The following is a 15,108-nucleotide window of genomic DNA, read 5'->3' on the forward strand; positions in this document are numbered from 1 at the left end:
CTAACATGGGTATGGTGGGCACCATAGGGCACCATAGACATGGGGAAACGTGGATGCCGCTTCGCGCTGTGCGATTTTGTTCGCGCTGCTAGACAGCTCAGACAGTACGATTTCCAAGTCGAGTGACGATTTTTCTGACACGGACAGTGAAATGGGGTGGGGGGTTGCACTTCCAAGCGCTTGTTCCTCTCTCTATTCTAGCGTCCTCTCACTTGATTTTCCTGTACTACGTGCCCCCGCGGGAGCGCACGCATTCCCTTGGAAGATATGGTGCGAGCAGATGAGAGCGATCTCAGTCGGAGTGACGCGCTCCGTTCGTGATCCGGCCGAGCGCACGTATAGATATTTGTACACTTTTCCCGCCCACCTTTCTTCCCCCAGTGCTGCGAGTCTCTGTTCATATTTTAACTTACTTATTGCCTCTCTACCTTTGAATGACGTCCATCCCATGTCCCCCTGCACTCCCTCATTAAGGGTGTTCCCGTGCGCTCCTAAGGCCAACCTGCCTACACTTCTCTGTTTTGTTTCCATGCGTGCCTGCACTTCCGATTTCATATGCACAGTACTGAATTTCCGAATGTGAGGCCAGGTACCATTAGCGGCGAGAATTTGGAGTGGAGCCCTCTCGCGAGTGACGTCACGGCCAGGACGCCGCTCGCTGCGGCTCGCTCGGCTGCCGCGCGCGCTCGTTCCCTTCGTGTGTGCTTGGGGTATAGGTGGCTGGAGCCGTACTTATTGAAGGGCATGTCGGCTTCTTTCTGCTGCCATGCCTGAACCACAGCTTCTTCTTCAAAAGTGCGTGAGTCGAGAAAATTTACCGCTTGGATATCGCAAGCTATGTAGCGTTGAAGGGGTCTACTGGTTTTACAATGCATATATGCGTCGTGTCTGTCCATAAATATTGCGTAAAAAGAATGTCTGCAAATTAATACGCGAAGTTGTGTATAGTATTTAGCTATGAGATACATTGCATTTTACATGGAAGAAAAATCTTGGTAAATGGCATCAACATGTTATCCGTGTTAGAAAGACACTTCCCAGCGAAGCTGCCGTCATGATTGTTATTACTCGAGTAATCACCAGATCTGGTGATTCGTTCCAGTCAAGTATGGATATTTATTAAGGCGTTAAAAAAAAGAGATAGGCGCGCATTAATGCGCGCCTATCTCTCCCTTTTTCGCGTTATTAAATGGCCATACTTGACTGTTTCGTATGAAAAAGTTTGATGCTACTTTCACAAAACATCTCTGAAACAGGCCTCCAAAAAACTAATTGCTCATGGCTGCTAACATGACGGCACGTCATGCAGAGTATTTACGTATAGTTAATTCACAAATACCATAGTAGCAATCACTTGAGAGGAAAGTTTCGTGGTTAAGATCGAGAGCCAATCAATTGCAAGCGATGAAATGTTTCATGGTGGCTCTCAGTAGCCTTTATCGACAGTATGGCACACCCCTCACGCAACGGTAGCACCCGACTGTCGGTGTGGCGAGGCACCCATTGTTCGCGAAACCCATCAGTTCACTACAACTTCGAATTGAAACCATAAAGCATTTTTTCACAGCGCCATTTGGAAGGCCTAAAGTATACTCGAGGTACTACAGCGCAGCTTAGATTGACTAGAAAAGGAAAATTCAAGCACCTTCGTCCTCACCTCGTCTCGGTCCAGCGTTGTTTAATTATACAAACGGAGAACTATTCGCTTCGTCGGTACATAAAAGAAAACCTCGCAAACCGTCACAAAGAAAACACCACAAGCCTTGCATATTTCACTTGATTTTAGACCCTCCACCGAGGAATTACGATATTTTCAATATGTCTCATACTACGTATGATTGACACTCCGACGTCTTTCTGGCTGCAACCATACGGTCCAAAAGGCACATCTAACTAAAAAATTTGGGCCCAGCAGCCTGCGTCAGTTCGCCAAACAGATTCGTCATGGATATTCCTCAAGCAACAAGCACCAGTAAATTTCTCAAGTGATCAGGTTGAACATGTAGCACGAAAAAGGGAATATATATTGGTACATTGCTTTTCGTATTCTGCAAATAGCTGTAAGTCTTCATTAGCTTTATTTCAAATGACCGCCACTTCAAATAAACACGTGAAGAACCGCCTAATTTTGAGAAGCAGATAAAGAAGCGAGTGGTGCTTGTAGAATCAAGCTGCAGTGTTAGTTAAGTCCTCGTGTTACTGCCGAGCTTTTCTCTGAAGAAATTCAAAAATTCGATATTATGCAATGAACCACTCGTCGTGAGCAAACCTGTTTTAGCGAATTAAAATATGTAAGTAACTGTTGTAGAAGTCATATATAGCCAGCGTTTGTGACATACCTGTTGCACCGCAGCAGGTATGTTATCATAAATGGATTCTTATGTGCTACGTTTCTGCGGTTGTGGATCCGCGCATGGAAAACCCGCAATGGGCTGGTCTGCGCTCCTTCGATCTGCTTGCACTGTAGCGTTGCCTTTGAGAGCTGCATTCTCGTCAAAGAAATGAACTCTTTAGGTAAATTTTCGCGAAAGAAGACGTCGTAAGAATATATTTGAGACGACCGCCATAAGTATACAAGCAGAGAGAACGACGGCGAACAAACGAAAACACCGCAGAAAGTACTCGGTCACCGGCCGAACTATAACTGTACCCGAACTGCAGCAGACGACAGGCGCTAGCCCCTGCCCTGACGTCACGTGTGCGGCGCTCGCAGCGCCCCTATAGTTCGTTCTCGGGGCTAATAACCCCTTTTCATGCCCCTCTAACCATAGAATTTCTTGTAGGAGACTATGCCTCTAACCTCCTCGTACCTATTATAGTTCCACAGTGCCTTGTGTTTCATTACACAGCTGAGTTCCTTTTCACTTTTTCAATCATAATTTTTTCATGTTCTTCCAAGTATTTTTTGCCCTCGTTTAACCATATGCCCAAATACTTGTATTTTTCAACATGATCAATCTTAGTGCCTTGTATTTCCAATGGCTCCCCCCTTTCTTCATTATATACTATTATCCCCATAGAGTTTCTAAATAAATACTAATATGAAGCTCTATGATTATCCCAGACTTCTCTCTACTGTCCCAATTTTTCTCCCTCCGCTTTGCGGGTCAATGTGGCCAGACTGCCAGCCAAATTTGACGGGGAAAAACACCGTCAAATGTAGCGAGTGCAACCAGGCCCCGTACACTCTCAAGTTCAACAAATGGCCACAGAGGGCGAAAAATCAATCGAGGCGCGTTTCAGCGTAAGCGCGCAAGTGGAGTTACTGTAATTTGGTCGAATACTTTAATTTGTGCTTTCTCTGCTAGGGGCGCTAAACATGGTGAATTTTTTACTTTACACAAACCATTGACATAAACAATCGAGGTGTCTAAAGATGTTTTGTTACCTCAGGCAAATAGGCAGTTGATTTTTTTTAAATTTGATTGTTGAAGCTGCTTTTTAGTCATAGCGTCAAGGTTTTTGTACTTGATTAACCACCGACAGCCGACAGCCTATTGGCATCGATGTGTTTCCTGGCCGTTGGCGTTCGAATACTACGGCGGTAAAACTTTTTCGAAAGCATGCTGGTTTCGTCTGCGAGTCATTACATAAACTTGCTGTAAAAAGGTCTACTCTTGGCAAAAAATAGTGCCTCATTTTGTTTAGGCGTTGATTATCATGATGAATGCGGCGGAGGTTGAGGGAGTACGCTTGAAGGTACGTTTTTATGCCGTTGATCTCCATAACACCGTAAATACGCAAAGCGATGTCACAGAACACCCGATCATTGTGTGTTCTCCGTCATCGCTTGTTTGCTGTACGCCTACTAATTCTTCATTTCTTCAAGTGTTGTATCCTCCTTTTGTCCTTGTTCTCTTGTGCTTCACTTACAGTATGTCGTTCCGTCAGCTGTAATGCGCATTTGCAAAACCAATACGTTTGATAAGACGCAGTGGTTGTCATAATTTCACTACACATGTATTAAGCTGGCACATATATGGTTCAGATACAGATGCCTGTATGCGGACTTGCACGACGTTGATGCGGAGATTAGGATAATTATGACAGAGGCAGCTGACGGCCGTAAGCTGTTGCATTCTTTCCGCCAAACTACTCGGCCTGGTAGTGCTGTATAAAAGTGACACGCGGTGACAGGGAAATTATTATACTTAGCAGCCGACCGTACGTTTTGTAGCTTAGGTCTTCTTTCTGGTGCGTTTGTGCTACCCTTATTAATGAGCCATTTCTTGCCTATGTTCTTGCATGGCCTAGAAAATAAAGGAGGCCATGGTTCTTGACTATGTAACCGCGTTTGTGTGGATGCGTAGACGTGTGCTTTTTGTTGTACTTGTAAAATGCAAATAAAATATTTTCAGGCTTACTCAATCTTTGGTGTCGTGTGCGTTTATTCCAGTCGAGGCCATCGTGCCACCTGGAAACCGCATTTTGTCAGTAGCCCTACACGAAATGCAAAAGCTGGAGCGCGGCGGCACAACTCGGCGTAACGGCGGCGTAATAAACGAAAAACAGCTCGGGATGCCCTTAAAAGTCAGTTCAGAGTGTGCCTTAACTCGATATGACTCAGCGCTACATGTATTCTGCGCCTCGATCGTGCTCCCGCCAGTTTGGTTGCTGTGTGGCAAACGTAGCGCCTACTTAATATAGGCGCTACGTTTGCTACATAGCAACTAAACTGGCGGGAGCACGATCGAGGCGCAGAAGCCAGAAACCCAGTAAAGCCACAGAACAGCTAGTAAAGCGTGTGCAAAACCCCGTTTCCGTTTCCTGTTGTACAGCGCCACCCGTGGTCACATACTTTAGTTCACGACGCCACCGCTACGCTTATTTCCGTAGCACTGTGGAAGGTACAGTTTCCCTTCTCTAAGTTTGTATAGGTGTTCTGTGGTGCAACGACGCCGTTTCCGAAGTGCACAGAGTTACCACCACAGAACACCTATACAAACTTAGAGAAGGGAAACTGTACCTTCCACAGTGCTACGAAAATAAGCGTAGCGGTGGCGTCGTGAACTAAAGTATGTGACCACGGGTGGCGCTGTACAACAGGAAACGGAAACGCGGTTTTGCGCAGTTTACCAGGTGTTCTGTGGCTTTACTGGGTTTCTAGCTGGTGCGCCTCGATCGTGCTCCCGCCAGTTTTAGTTGCTGTGTGGCAAACGTAGCGCCTATATATTTATGTAGGCGCTACGTTTGCCACACAGCAACCAAACTGGCGGGAGCATGATCGAGGCGCAGCAGAATACATGTAGCGCTGAGTCATGTTGAGTTAAGGCACACTCTGAACTGACTTTTAAGGGCATCCCGAGCGTTTTTTTGTTCATTACGCCGCCGTTACCCCGAGTTGTGCCGCCGCGCGCCAGCTGTTGCATTTCGTGTAGGGCTACTGACAGAATGCGCTTTCCAGGTGGCACGATGGCCTCGACTGGAATAAACGCACATGACACCAAAGATTGAGTAAGCCTGAAAATATTTTATTTGCAGTTTACAAGTACAAACAGAAAGCACACGTCTACGCATCCACACAAACGCGGTTACATAGTCAAGAACGTAATCAAGAAATGGCTCATTAATAAGGGTAGCACAAACGCACAAGAAAGAAGATCTAAGCTACAAAACGTACGGTCGGCTGCTAAGTATAATAATTTCCCTGTCACCGCGTGTCACTTTTATACAGCATCTTTACAGCACTATCAGGCCGGGTAGTTTGGCCGAAAGAACGCAACAGCTTACGGCCGTCAGCTGCCTCTTCCTTACGGGTGTCATAATTATCCTAATGTCCGCATCAACGTCGTGCAAGTCCGCATACAGGTATCCGTATCTGAACCATATGTGCCAGCTTATACACGCGTAGTGAAATTATGATAACCACTGCGTCTTATCAAACGTATTGGTTTTGCGAATGCGCGTTACAGCTGACGGAACGACATACTGTAACTGAAGCACAAGAGAACAAGGACAAAAGGAGGATACAACACTTGAAGAAATGAAGAATTAGTAGGCGTACAGCAAACAAGCGATGACGGAGAACACACAATGATGCATCGGGTGTTCTGTGACATCGGTTTGCGTACTTACGGTGTTATGGAGATCAACGGCATAAAAACGTACCTTCAAGCGTACTCCCTCAACCTCCGCCGCATTCATTACGATAATCAACGCCTAAACAAAATGAGGCACTATTTTTTGCCAAGAGTAGACCTCTTTACAGCAAGTCTATGTAATGACTCGCAGACGAAACCAGCATGCTTTCGAAAATGTTTTACCGGTTTTACCGCCGCAGTATTCGAACGCCAACGGCCAGGAAACACATCGATACCAATAGGCTGTCGGTGGTTAATCAAGTACAAAAACCTTGACGCTATGACTAAACAGCAGCTTCAACAATCAAATTTTAAAAAATCAACTGCCTACTTGCCTGAGGTAACAAAACGTCCTTAGACGCCTCGATTGTTTATGTCAATGGTTTGTGTAAAGTAAAAAATTCAGCATGTTCAGCGCCCCTAGCAGAGAAAGCACAAATTAAAGTATTCGACCAAATTACAGTAGCTCCACTTGCACGCTTACGCTGAAACGCGCCTCGATTGATTTTTCGCCCTCTGTGGCCATTTGTTGAACTTGAGAGTGTACGGGGCCTGTTACCACATCACACGCGCGCAGGCTCCCAGCTTCCGACGGTACCGGAAAGTTGCTGCATAACCCACGCGGTTTCGAATCACTTGCTTGTTGCGGGCCCTGCTCTCCGACGGTACGAAGCGCTTTCTTTCGCTGCGCACGCTGTGGCTGGTCCGCGCGGGGCGAGACTTTCGCTGGATCTGAAACCGCGACGCGTTGCATATGGTGATGGTAGAAACATTTTATTCAAGAAGTTAATAAGAGAGTTGCAATATAACACTCGGGGCGCTATATATCGCTGCGCGCTCTCGCCGTAACGGTAGAAAAGGGTTGCATCGCCTTGCTTTGCACAGGCAGTCTCCTGGGGCTTACGCCGCTCGCAATAAAGACTTTTTCTGAAACTGAGACGCGTCCCATAACACTCGGGGCGCTTTTTATCACTGCGCGCGATGAGTGCGAGTAAAAGAAATTCTGCGAGCGTCCAGCATGGTCTGGTTTAGAGCCTGTGTTGTGGCCACTTCTGTCTATTCCTAGCGTATGTACTATCGCGTCGGTTGTAGCCAAGTTCTGGAAACGCGCAGTAGCCCGTGTATTCGTGCTACTGAAGTGAAGAAAATAAGGTCCGGGAAGAGGGGAATGCTTGGAAATAGAATGTTTTCGTGCTATATACGGTATTTTTCGGGATGAGTCGTGTATTTTCTACGCCGTGTATGTAAAAGCGAACTGCTTTTGCTTGTAATGCCACCCATTCACCACTTTCGTGCGCTTCGCCTCTACATGCATTATTCTTGCATGCTAATACCAAAATGACACGTGCTTGTAATTAAATTTTTTCAGCTGACGCGTCGTCTGGTGCATGGAGCTTCCTACGGGAACTACTGCTGCTTACCTGGTGCCACAACGTTGGGTGAATGCACAAAAAACCCGCAGGCAACGAGCATTTATATAGAATAAAATAAAAAAGTTTCTCATTTCACAAGGCGTCTTGCGTCTTTATGAAATTTCACGTGGCGCATATTCGATGGAGGCTTGTAAAAAATCGTTCGCAATTTACTTAATAATAAAATGATTTCACACGAATACTGCGCCCGGTTGAGCTGCAGAAATAAAAAAAAAAGTAAGAATTGGAGGACGCTTAAGTTTCGCCTGCAAGAGTGGAATGCGATAGCGTTATCGCACCCCGTTCGCACCACCCACTCGTTCGCTCGGCATGCTCTTGACGAGACGAAGGGGAGAAGCTGTAATTGCAGGGGTATAAAACCCCTCAATCTCCCAAAATAGCGCCATTTCCCTCCTCCTCCGCTCGGCGCGGCCTCGATGGTGGCGCCGCCGGTGGTGGGCCTGCCGTAGCAGACGACGGCTAACACGCTACGGGAGGAAATCCGCGGAAAAGTTCGTTCGAGTCCTGCGGAGCAGTTTTTTCAATCTAGATCTTGCTTTGTCAGTCGGTAACTGGCCTTAAGAATGTCGTGTCGGATTTGCGGAAGAAATAGAGAAAAGCACCATTATTCAAGGCGCATTTAAGGCGTAAAGCGCGCGCACGTTGAAAGTTCGTGTTGCTGAAACACGACACAAGCACGCGGTGTGCTCAGACACGCGAGTAATTACCAGAGTTTCAGGTTTTGACAGCGTGAAAGTATGTGCACGTGGTTTCGTAGGTTAATTTACGTACCTGCAGGATGCTTTTGTTCGGCCGGCGCATGAGAGATTCCGACTGTCTGCGGTCAGCAATGCCTGGCAGCAGGGCCGTTTCTATTCCGCGCCTTTTACAGATGTACGTAGCTCATGCACAGGTTGTGGTGGCCATGAGCAACGTTTTCACACATAGGCGGTATAGACAATTTGAACAACGTACCAGCATATGAAATCGTTATTTATTTATTACAGTGCAAATGGTTAGAATTTGATAGAAAAAAAAGAAGGAACTTGATGGGACAACTGGAAAGAGGTTCGGAAAATAATTATCCCCCTCCCCTCATTGGCACCAGCAACACTCTTGTTGAAGTGCTAATTTTATCTCTGTATACTACGTATTCTGTATTCTTTTGCGTTGTAAGTTTTCACAAGGAAGCAGTGTTGCGTTAACTGGAACAGTCAAGGCACACAAGACAGAAAAAAAGTTGATTCTTGGGTTTTACATCCCAACACCACGATCTCATAAGGCACGCCATAATGGGGGCTCCGGATTAATTTTTTTCCAGCTGGGGTTCTTTAACGCGTCCCCAATGCGCTGGACACGGGCCCGTTTTGACACGGGCGTCAAAAGAAGAGGTTGTAGGAGCCGTGGCACTTACTTCACAAAGCCGCGCGTTCTTTGCCACTTGCTCTAAGTCAGCCGGCTGATTTTGTGAATCCACACTTTTCTTCGTTTTTCGTTGCGCCCGGCGGATGGTAAAGCAAAAAGCTTTTTGCCGTCACTGGGTCTGTTGTGGCAACTGTAGGCGTAGCAGCACGGCATCGCAATTAAGCACTCGGCCCTAACACATTGTATAAAACTACCGCGCTCCTTCAAACCACCTGCCGTACTTTCGTCGCGCAGGCCCAAGAATGGGGGTCGCAGCGCGCTGGAAAGAAAAGATATACAAAAGCGCGGCACCTGCTCTGCGCCGGAAAGAAAAAATAATACAAAAGCGCGGGGCCTGCTTTCAAGTGACACAGATTGGCCAATGGGCGAGCGGAGGAGGCTGGGGCGACAGGAGGAGTGGAGGAGGAAGTGCCTGGGTGAGCGGGGTGGCGGAAAGATCTAAGAATGGCGCTACTTTTGGAAAATTGAGGGGCTTTAAGAAGCTGCTGAGTGGCGCGCCACCTGTCGGGGCAGCGCCGCACATTGTGAGGCGCCAAGCTGCGTGTGCGCCAAGCGCCGAAGAAATGTAGCGGAAACGTACTTCGCTACTCGTTTAACTACGACTTCTGTAATTTACATGCTCATAATTACCGATATACACCACAGTATAACATTATACGGCACGTTTCTAAGGCGACACCGAATTCACTAGAGACGCTTTTGTCGCGATATGAACCATCGAACTCATGGCTGAGTGGTAGCGTCTCCGTCTATCTCCGGAGACCCTGGTTCGATTTCCACCCAGCCTATCTTGCAAGTTGTTTTTATTTATATTGCGTTCCCGGATTTTCACTCACGGCCAACGCCGCCGACACTCGCTTTTCTGCGACACGAGCTTTTAATGCTGTCGCGTTAAAAGCACAGCGCAGCCGGCGTGACGCGTACCAGCTAGCATTCAAAACGCGCGCGCACAAAACTGAAACCAGAAGTGTGTTTCAGGTATTAACGCCGGTGGCTTTGTGCGCTGGGCCGCTGGGCTCCGTGAGAGTTGTACGCTCTTGTTGTATTCTTTTCCCTATGGCGCCAGTGCAGGTCCGTCGTAGAATAAAGAACCAGCTCGGCTAGAGACAAACGAAACAACACTTTCCCCCGTAGTACCTAGGTGAAGATAAATCTTGGACAGAAAGTCCCCACATTTTCCTCTCGCAACCACTTCTCCCCTGCGCTCCCCCACTTCTCCACTCAACGGAGACTGTCTACAGCTACAGACGCGCCAAGACGGAAGCATCCCTAGGTGGCCACGTGACTACAAAGGCAATGGAGGCATTGGGCAATGTCAGCGGCAGCGTCGCAGCGTGACTTGTGTCTAAGGAAATCTAGGGAAGGTGCGGTGTTCAACAGCGGCAGCAACGGGGGTTACTGGCGGAACAGCATCAGGGAGGTCAGCGGCCGTCGCTGTGGTCCTCCACTACCACTTTGTGACCGCACCCGGAGCCAGTGCAAGAGGCACACAGGTGGGCCACTGCGCTCCTTCTTTTGCCACAGAATGCTGCTTTTCGCCTAATTGCTGCCGTGATTATCAGTTACGCGTGTTTCCGTTTCGTCATCACCTGGCCTGCTTATCAAAGCCTTCCCGATTTGAACGGCACCGCGCGCCCTATGGATCTGCTGCGCGCGCGTTATGCAGTAAAACGGTACTATATTGTGTTTTTCCTTCGCTTGTGGAGCGCGCAAAAGAACGTTTGCTAACTAAAGGCGGTTATCTGATAACAAGCAAATTTACAGTTCACTGACGCTTCAGCTAAAGCTAGGGAGCCCGGCTGACAGCGCCCCACGATAGTGGGTCAACATGCTACTGTGTTCATGTGACATGCAGCACAAGTGCAGTGAACTGCCGGAGTAGGCTAGAGCCCTCAAGTGTTTTGTCTGATGCGTTCACATATAGTTACTCCTTCCCGCAGCTTTTATAGGTCAGAAGAGGGTATACTGAATATACTGAATAAAAAAATTTCACTAGCGGCAGCCCATGAAAACTTTTCACTTGACTGTTAACTAGTGGACCAGCCGCGGTAGCTCAGTCGCTATGGTGTTGGGCTGCTGAGCACGAGGTCGCGGGATCGAATCCCAGCCACGGCGGCCGCATGTCGATGGGGGCGAAATGCGAAAACACCCGTGTACTTAGATTTAGGTGCACGTTAAAGAACCCCCAGGTGGTCGAAATTTCCGGAGTCTACCACTACGACGTGCCTCATAATCAGGAAGTGGTTTTGGCAGTTAAAACCCCATAATTAATTTTTTTTAGCTAGTGGAAGTGTTCGTAGCAGTCTTGCGCGCTTTATCAGGCCGCCTGCTGTCGGGAAGTATTGCCTTAAGCATTACGTAGCAGAGCTCTGAGCGAATGATATACACTAGATGTGTATATACAATGACCACTATTTCGTACTTGGCTAGTTAAATGTGAGGGTCCCTCACGGTAACGCATAACGGCGTGAGAGCTCAATGTTGCAAGTGCCCGGTATTCAGGATTAAGCCAGACTATCGCGTGCAGTCTATGCTGTTCAAATCGCGCAGCCGTTCTCGCCCATGTAATATGTGACGACAGCTGTTTAGTACTGTTCTCGAATAAGTTTTGCAATGCTTCCTCCCATAAATGGGTATGCGTTTCAGCTGAACATGCCTAGGTGACCATGGGCCTGCAGCTGCTGCTGCTGCTGCTGGTGGTGGCTGGATGGCCAGTGGTAGGCAGCGGGCGGCTGGCTTTCACGCGCAGCCTGTACAAGGCTAGTATTCCTGAGAACTCTGCACCCAAGCGCTATGTCCAGCCAACTGAGAAGATGGGTGTACACGTGGACAGCGCTCGCTTGCAGGTAAGTTGCTGGATGTGGCTGATTTTCAGACCAGCCACTAAAGAGGTATGCTGGGTGCAGGTCCGCTACAAGATTGTTGCTGGTGACAAGGAGCGGCAGTTCAAGGCAGAAAGCAGACTTGTGGGGGACTTCTGGCTCCTCCTCATACGGACCCGCGCAGAGAGCACAAGTACAGTGGCTTTGAATCGAGAATACGAGGATACGTACCATCTCCGAGTAAAAGGCTCAGTGCATGACAACTTGCATCTGCAGCGTCTGCCTGATGTTCACTGTGAGGTGCAAATAGAAGTCACTGACAAAAATGACCTCAGCCCATTGTTTTTCCCCACCTGGTATAACGTCACGGTACCTGAGGACACACCCCTCCACAATATCCTGGTAAAACTGAATGCTTATGACCCAGATTTGGGTATCAATGGAGCAATCTACTATCGCCTGCTAAAACCCTTGCGGCAGTTTGCTGTCCACCCAACAATGGGAACAGTCTTGCTGACACGACCGCTAGATTTCCAAAAAAAGTCTGCACACCATCTGACTGTAGTTGCAGAAGACAGGGGCCCAAAGCCCAAGACTGGCAGCATACTCAAGTCAAGCACAGCCCAAGTAGTTGTGCACGTGGAACCGGTCAATAGACACAGACCAGCTATCTTTGTGCGCCATGTCCATGCACTAGTGGATGCTCCTGAGGTATGGGCTGTGGTTGTAGTGACAGATGATGACCCTGGCATTCATGGCACAATTGGTGGACTAGCCATTGTGGATGGGGATGCTGACGACCACTTTACTGTGGTACCTGGCTCTCAGCCAGGAGAATTTAATCTGCGCATTGACCCACAGCATCCATTAAGGCACAGGAGTTATACACTGACACTCAGGGCTTGGGACCAAGGTATACCCTCTCAGTTCACAGATGAAAAGGTTTCCATTAGCCCCTCTGAGCTGAATAATGTGATACCTCAGTTGGAACACTCTCAGTACGAGGCTGATGTGCCTGAGGAGGCTCCTCCTGGTACTCCCTTGGTGCAAATAAAAGTGCGTGGCTCAATGCCTGCCATCTTTCGCATTGAGTCTGGAAATGAGGACAGTCATTTTTCTTTGAACACAGCTACCGGAAGGCTTAGCACAGCTAATTGGCTGGATCACGAAGCAAAAGCTAACTACTCACTGCAAATCAGTGTTGCTAGTATGGCTGCTAGAGGCACGCACCTTAAGGCTGTTGCCACAATTAATATACGAGTGGTCGACTGCAATGACCATGCACCTGTCTTCGACTCCAGTCCTGTAGAAATTTTGTTGGAGGAGAATAGACCAGTTGGAGCCAAGATATTCACAGTTCACGCTCATGATGAAGATGAGGCAGAAAATGGCTATGTGAGCTACAGTCTTGTGAACTTGAATTCAGTGCCTTTTAGTGTTGACCCATTTAGCGGAGAAGTTTCGACAACTGAAGTACTAGACTATGAAACTATGCGGCGCAGCTACATGCTGCGCATTCGTGCCACAGATTGGGGTGCGCCTTACCAGCGGCAGGCAGAAATGGCCCTCCTTGTGACATTGAGAGACGTCAATGACCACAGGCCCCAATTTGAAAAGGTTGACTGTGTTGTTCGTGTGCTGCATGATGCAGCTGTTGGTACTCAAGTGCTGACGCTGTCAGCTGTTGACTTTGATGATGGTGGCACAGGCAGAGTGCACTACAAGATGGACGCCAGCACTGATAGTGCTTGCTTTTACCTGAATGCTAGCACGGGTGTGCTGAGCTTGGCATGCAGACTGCAGCGGCCCGCCCATGTGAATGTGACGGCAACAGATGGTTACCACTTTGCTGATGTGATGACTGTGCTGGTGCGCCCTGTGGACCAACAAGCTTCTGTGGAATGCAAGGATGCTGGTGTCATTGACAAGCTGCGCCACCAACTGCAGCTTTCAGAGCAGAAGAATGCCCAAGGCAATGACCATGGTGAACCAACTGCAGCCAGCTTTCTGGAAAATCGACATAGTCCACAGCTCAGTTGGCCTGGGGAGCTGGCTGTCAACGAAAACACACCACTGGGCTCGGTGCTAGGCTACATCAAGGCCAAAGACCCAGATCATGGCTACAATGGCCGTCTGGTGTATGTGATATCAAATGGGGACCAGCATTCCTGCTTTTTGGTAGATATGCATACTGGGGCACTTGTGCTGGTTGCTGCTCTTGACTATGAAATTGCACCTTCCCACTTGTTGAATGTGACTGCCTATGACCAAGGCCAACCCCCAAGGTCAACCTCTCAGACCATGTTTGTGCGGGTACTTGATGTCAATGACAATGCTCCACTGTTTGAGAAACCGGCCTACAGCTTTGTGATCAACGAGGATGCTCCTAATGGGACGTCTGTTGCTCGCTTGAGGGCAACAGATGGTGATGAGGGGCCCAATGCAGAGCTGCATTTCATCCTCAGCTCTGAGCAGTTCCACATAGACAGTGGGACTGGTCTCCTGACAGTATCTGGACTACTTGACCGGGAGCACCATGACAGACACCTGCTCACTGTCACAGTGGCTGATGGGGCACTTCAGGATCCGCTCTCTTCCACAGCCACTGTCAGCATCATGCTGAGGGATGTGAATGACAATGCACCACATTTTGCACGGGCTCCTTATGTGGTGAGGATCCGTGAGGACTTACCTGTTGGTGCCCTGGTGACATCGGTGCATGCTGAAGATGCAGACTTTGGAGAGAATGGCAGAGTGCAGTACTCCTTGGACAGCCAGCATGCTGTAATCTTTGATATTGACCCCGATACTGGTCTTGTGCGGCTGGCTGCCATGTTGGACTTTGAAAAGTGGCGACTGTACAATGTTACTGTGCAAGCTCGTGACTGTGGGGACCCACCCTTCACCAGTGTAGCAAACTTGATTGTTGAAGTTGAGGACGTCAACGAGAATCTGCACGCACCAGTTTTTGCTGAACAGGTGAGAGCAAAAGCCCAGCTAGGGAGTGATTACAATCGTGTTGTGTTGCAGGTGACCAGCGCCAGTGTGGATGAAAACCAGCCTCCTGGGACATTTGTCACCTCCTTATCAGCGACAGATGAGGATGGTGTCACCTACACTATCACCGGTGGCAATGGCCTGGGCATGTTCAGCATAGACAGCAATGGTGCGCCTCGGGTTTCATAAATCTGTACATGCACAAGCTTTGCCACAGCATGCAATTGTGCGCAGATGTTCAGATGCGCAGCCTTGCAAAATATTTTTCCCTAAAGGAAATTGAGTGCTTATGGGCTGTGCATATATGCAGGAGTTTCTTGGCAGATAATTACATAATTTTGAAAAGGAATCCTGGCCTTATGCAACACATAT

At 48.3% G+C, this 15,108-nt stretch overlaps 1 protein-coding gene across 2 annotated transcripts in view; it reads left to right on the plus strand.

Moving 5' to 3' along the window:
• The first annotated feature begins 10,228 nt into the window (after positions 1-10,228).
• The window catches only part of LOC135919943 (fat-like cadherin-related tumor suppressor homolog), a 375,972-nt gene continuing 371,092 nt past the window's right edge, over positions 10,229-15,108 (plus strand). The window contains exons 1-4 of one of the 2 annotated variants that reach the window (XM_065453965.2): positions 10,229-10,410; positions 11,564-11,763; positions 11,824-14,718; positions 14,770-14,905. In XM_065453965.2, coding sequence (XP_065310037.2) covers positions 11,584-11,763; positions 11,824-14,718; positions 14,770-14,905 — 3,211 coding nt within the window. In that variant the 5' untranslated portion in view covers positions 10,229-10,410; positions 11,564-11,583. Of the gene's footprint in view, positions 10,411-10,439; positions 10,591-11,563; positions 11,764-11,823; positions 14,719-14,769; positions 14,906-15,108 lie in introns of those variants that run through there. The other variant, XM_065453966.2, reaches the window with a different exon arrangement.

This window comes from Dermacentor albipictus, chromosome 3 (genome assembly GCF_038994185.2).
Source record: "Dermacentor albipictus isolate Rhodes 1998 colony chromosome 3, USDA_Dalb.pri_finalv2, whole genome shotgun sequence".
NCBI lineage: Eukaryota > Metazoa > Arthropoda > Arachnida > Ixodida > Ixodidae > Dermacentor > Dermacentor albipictus.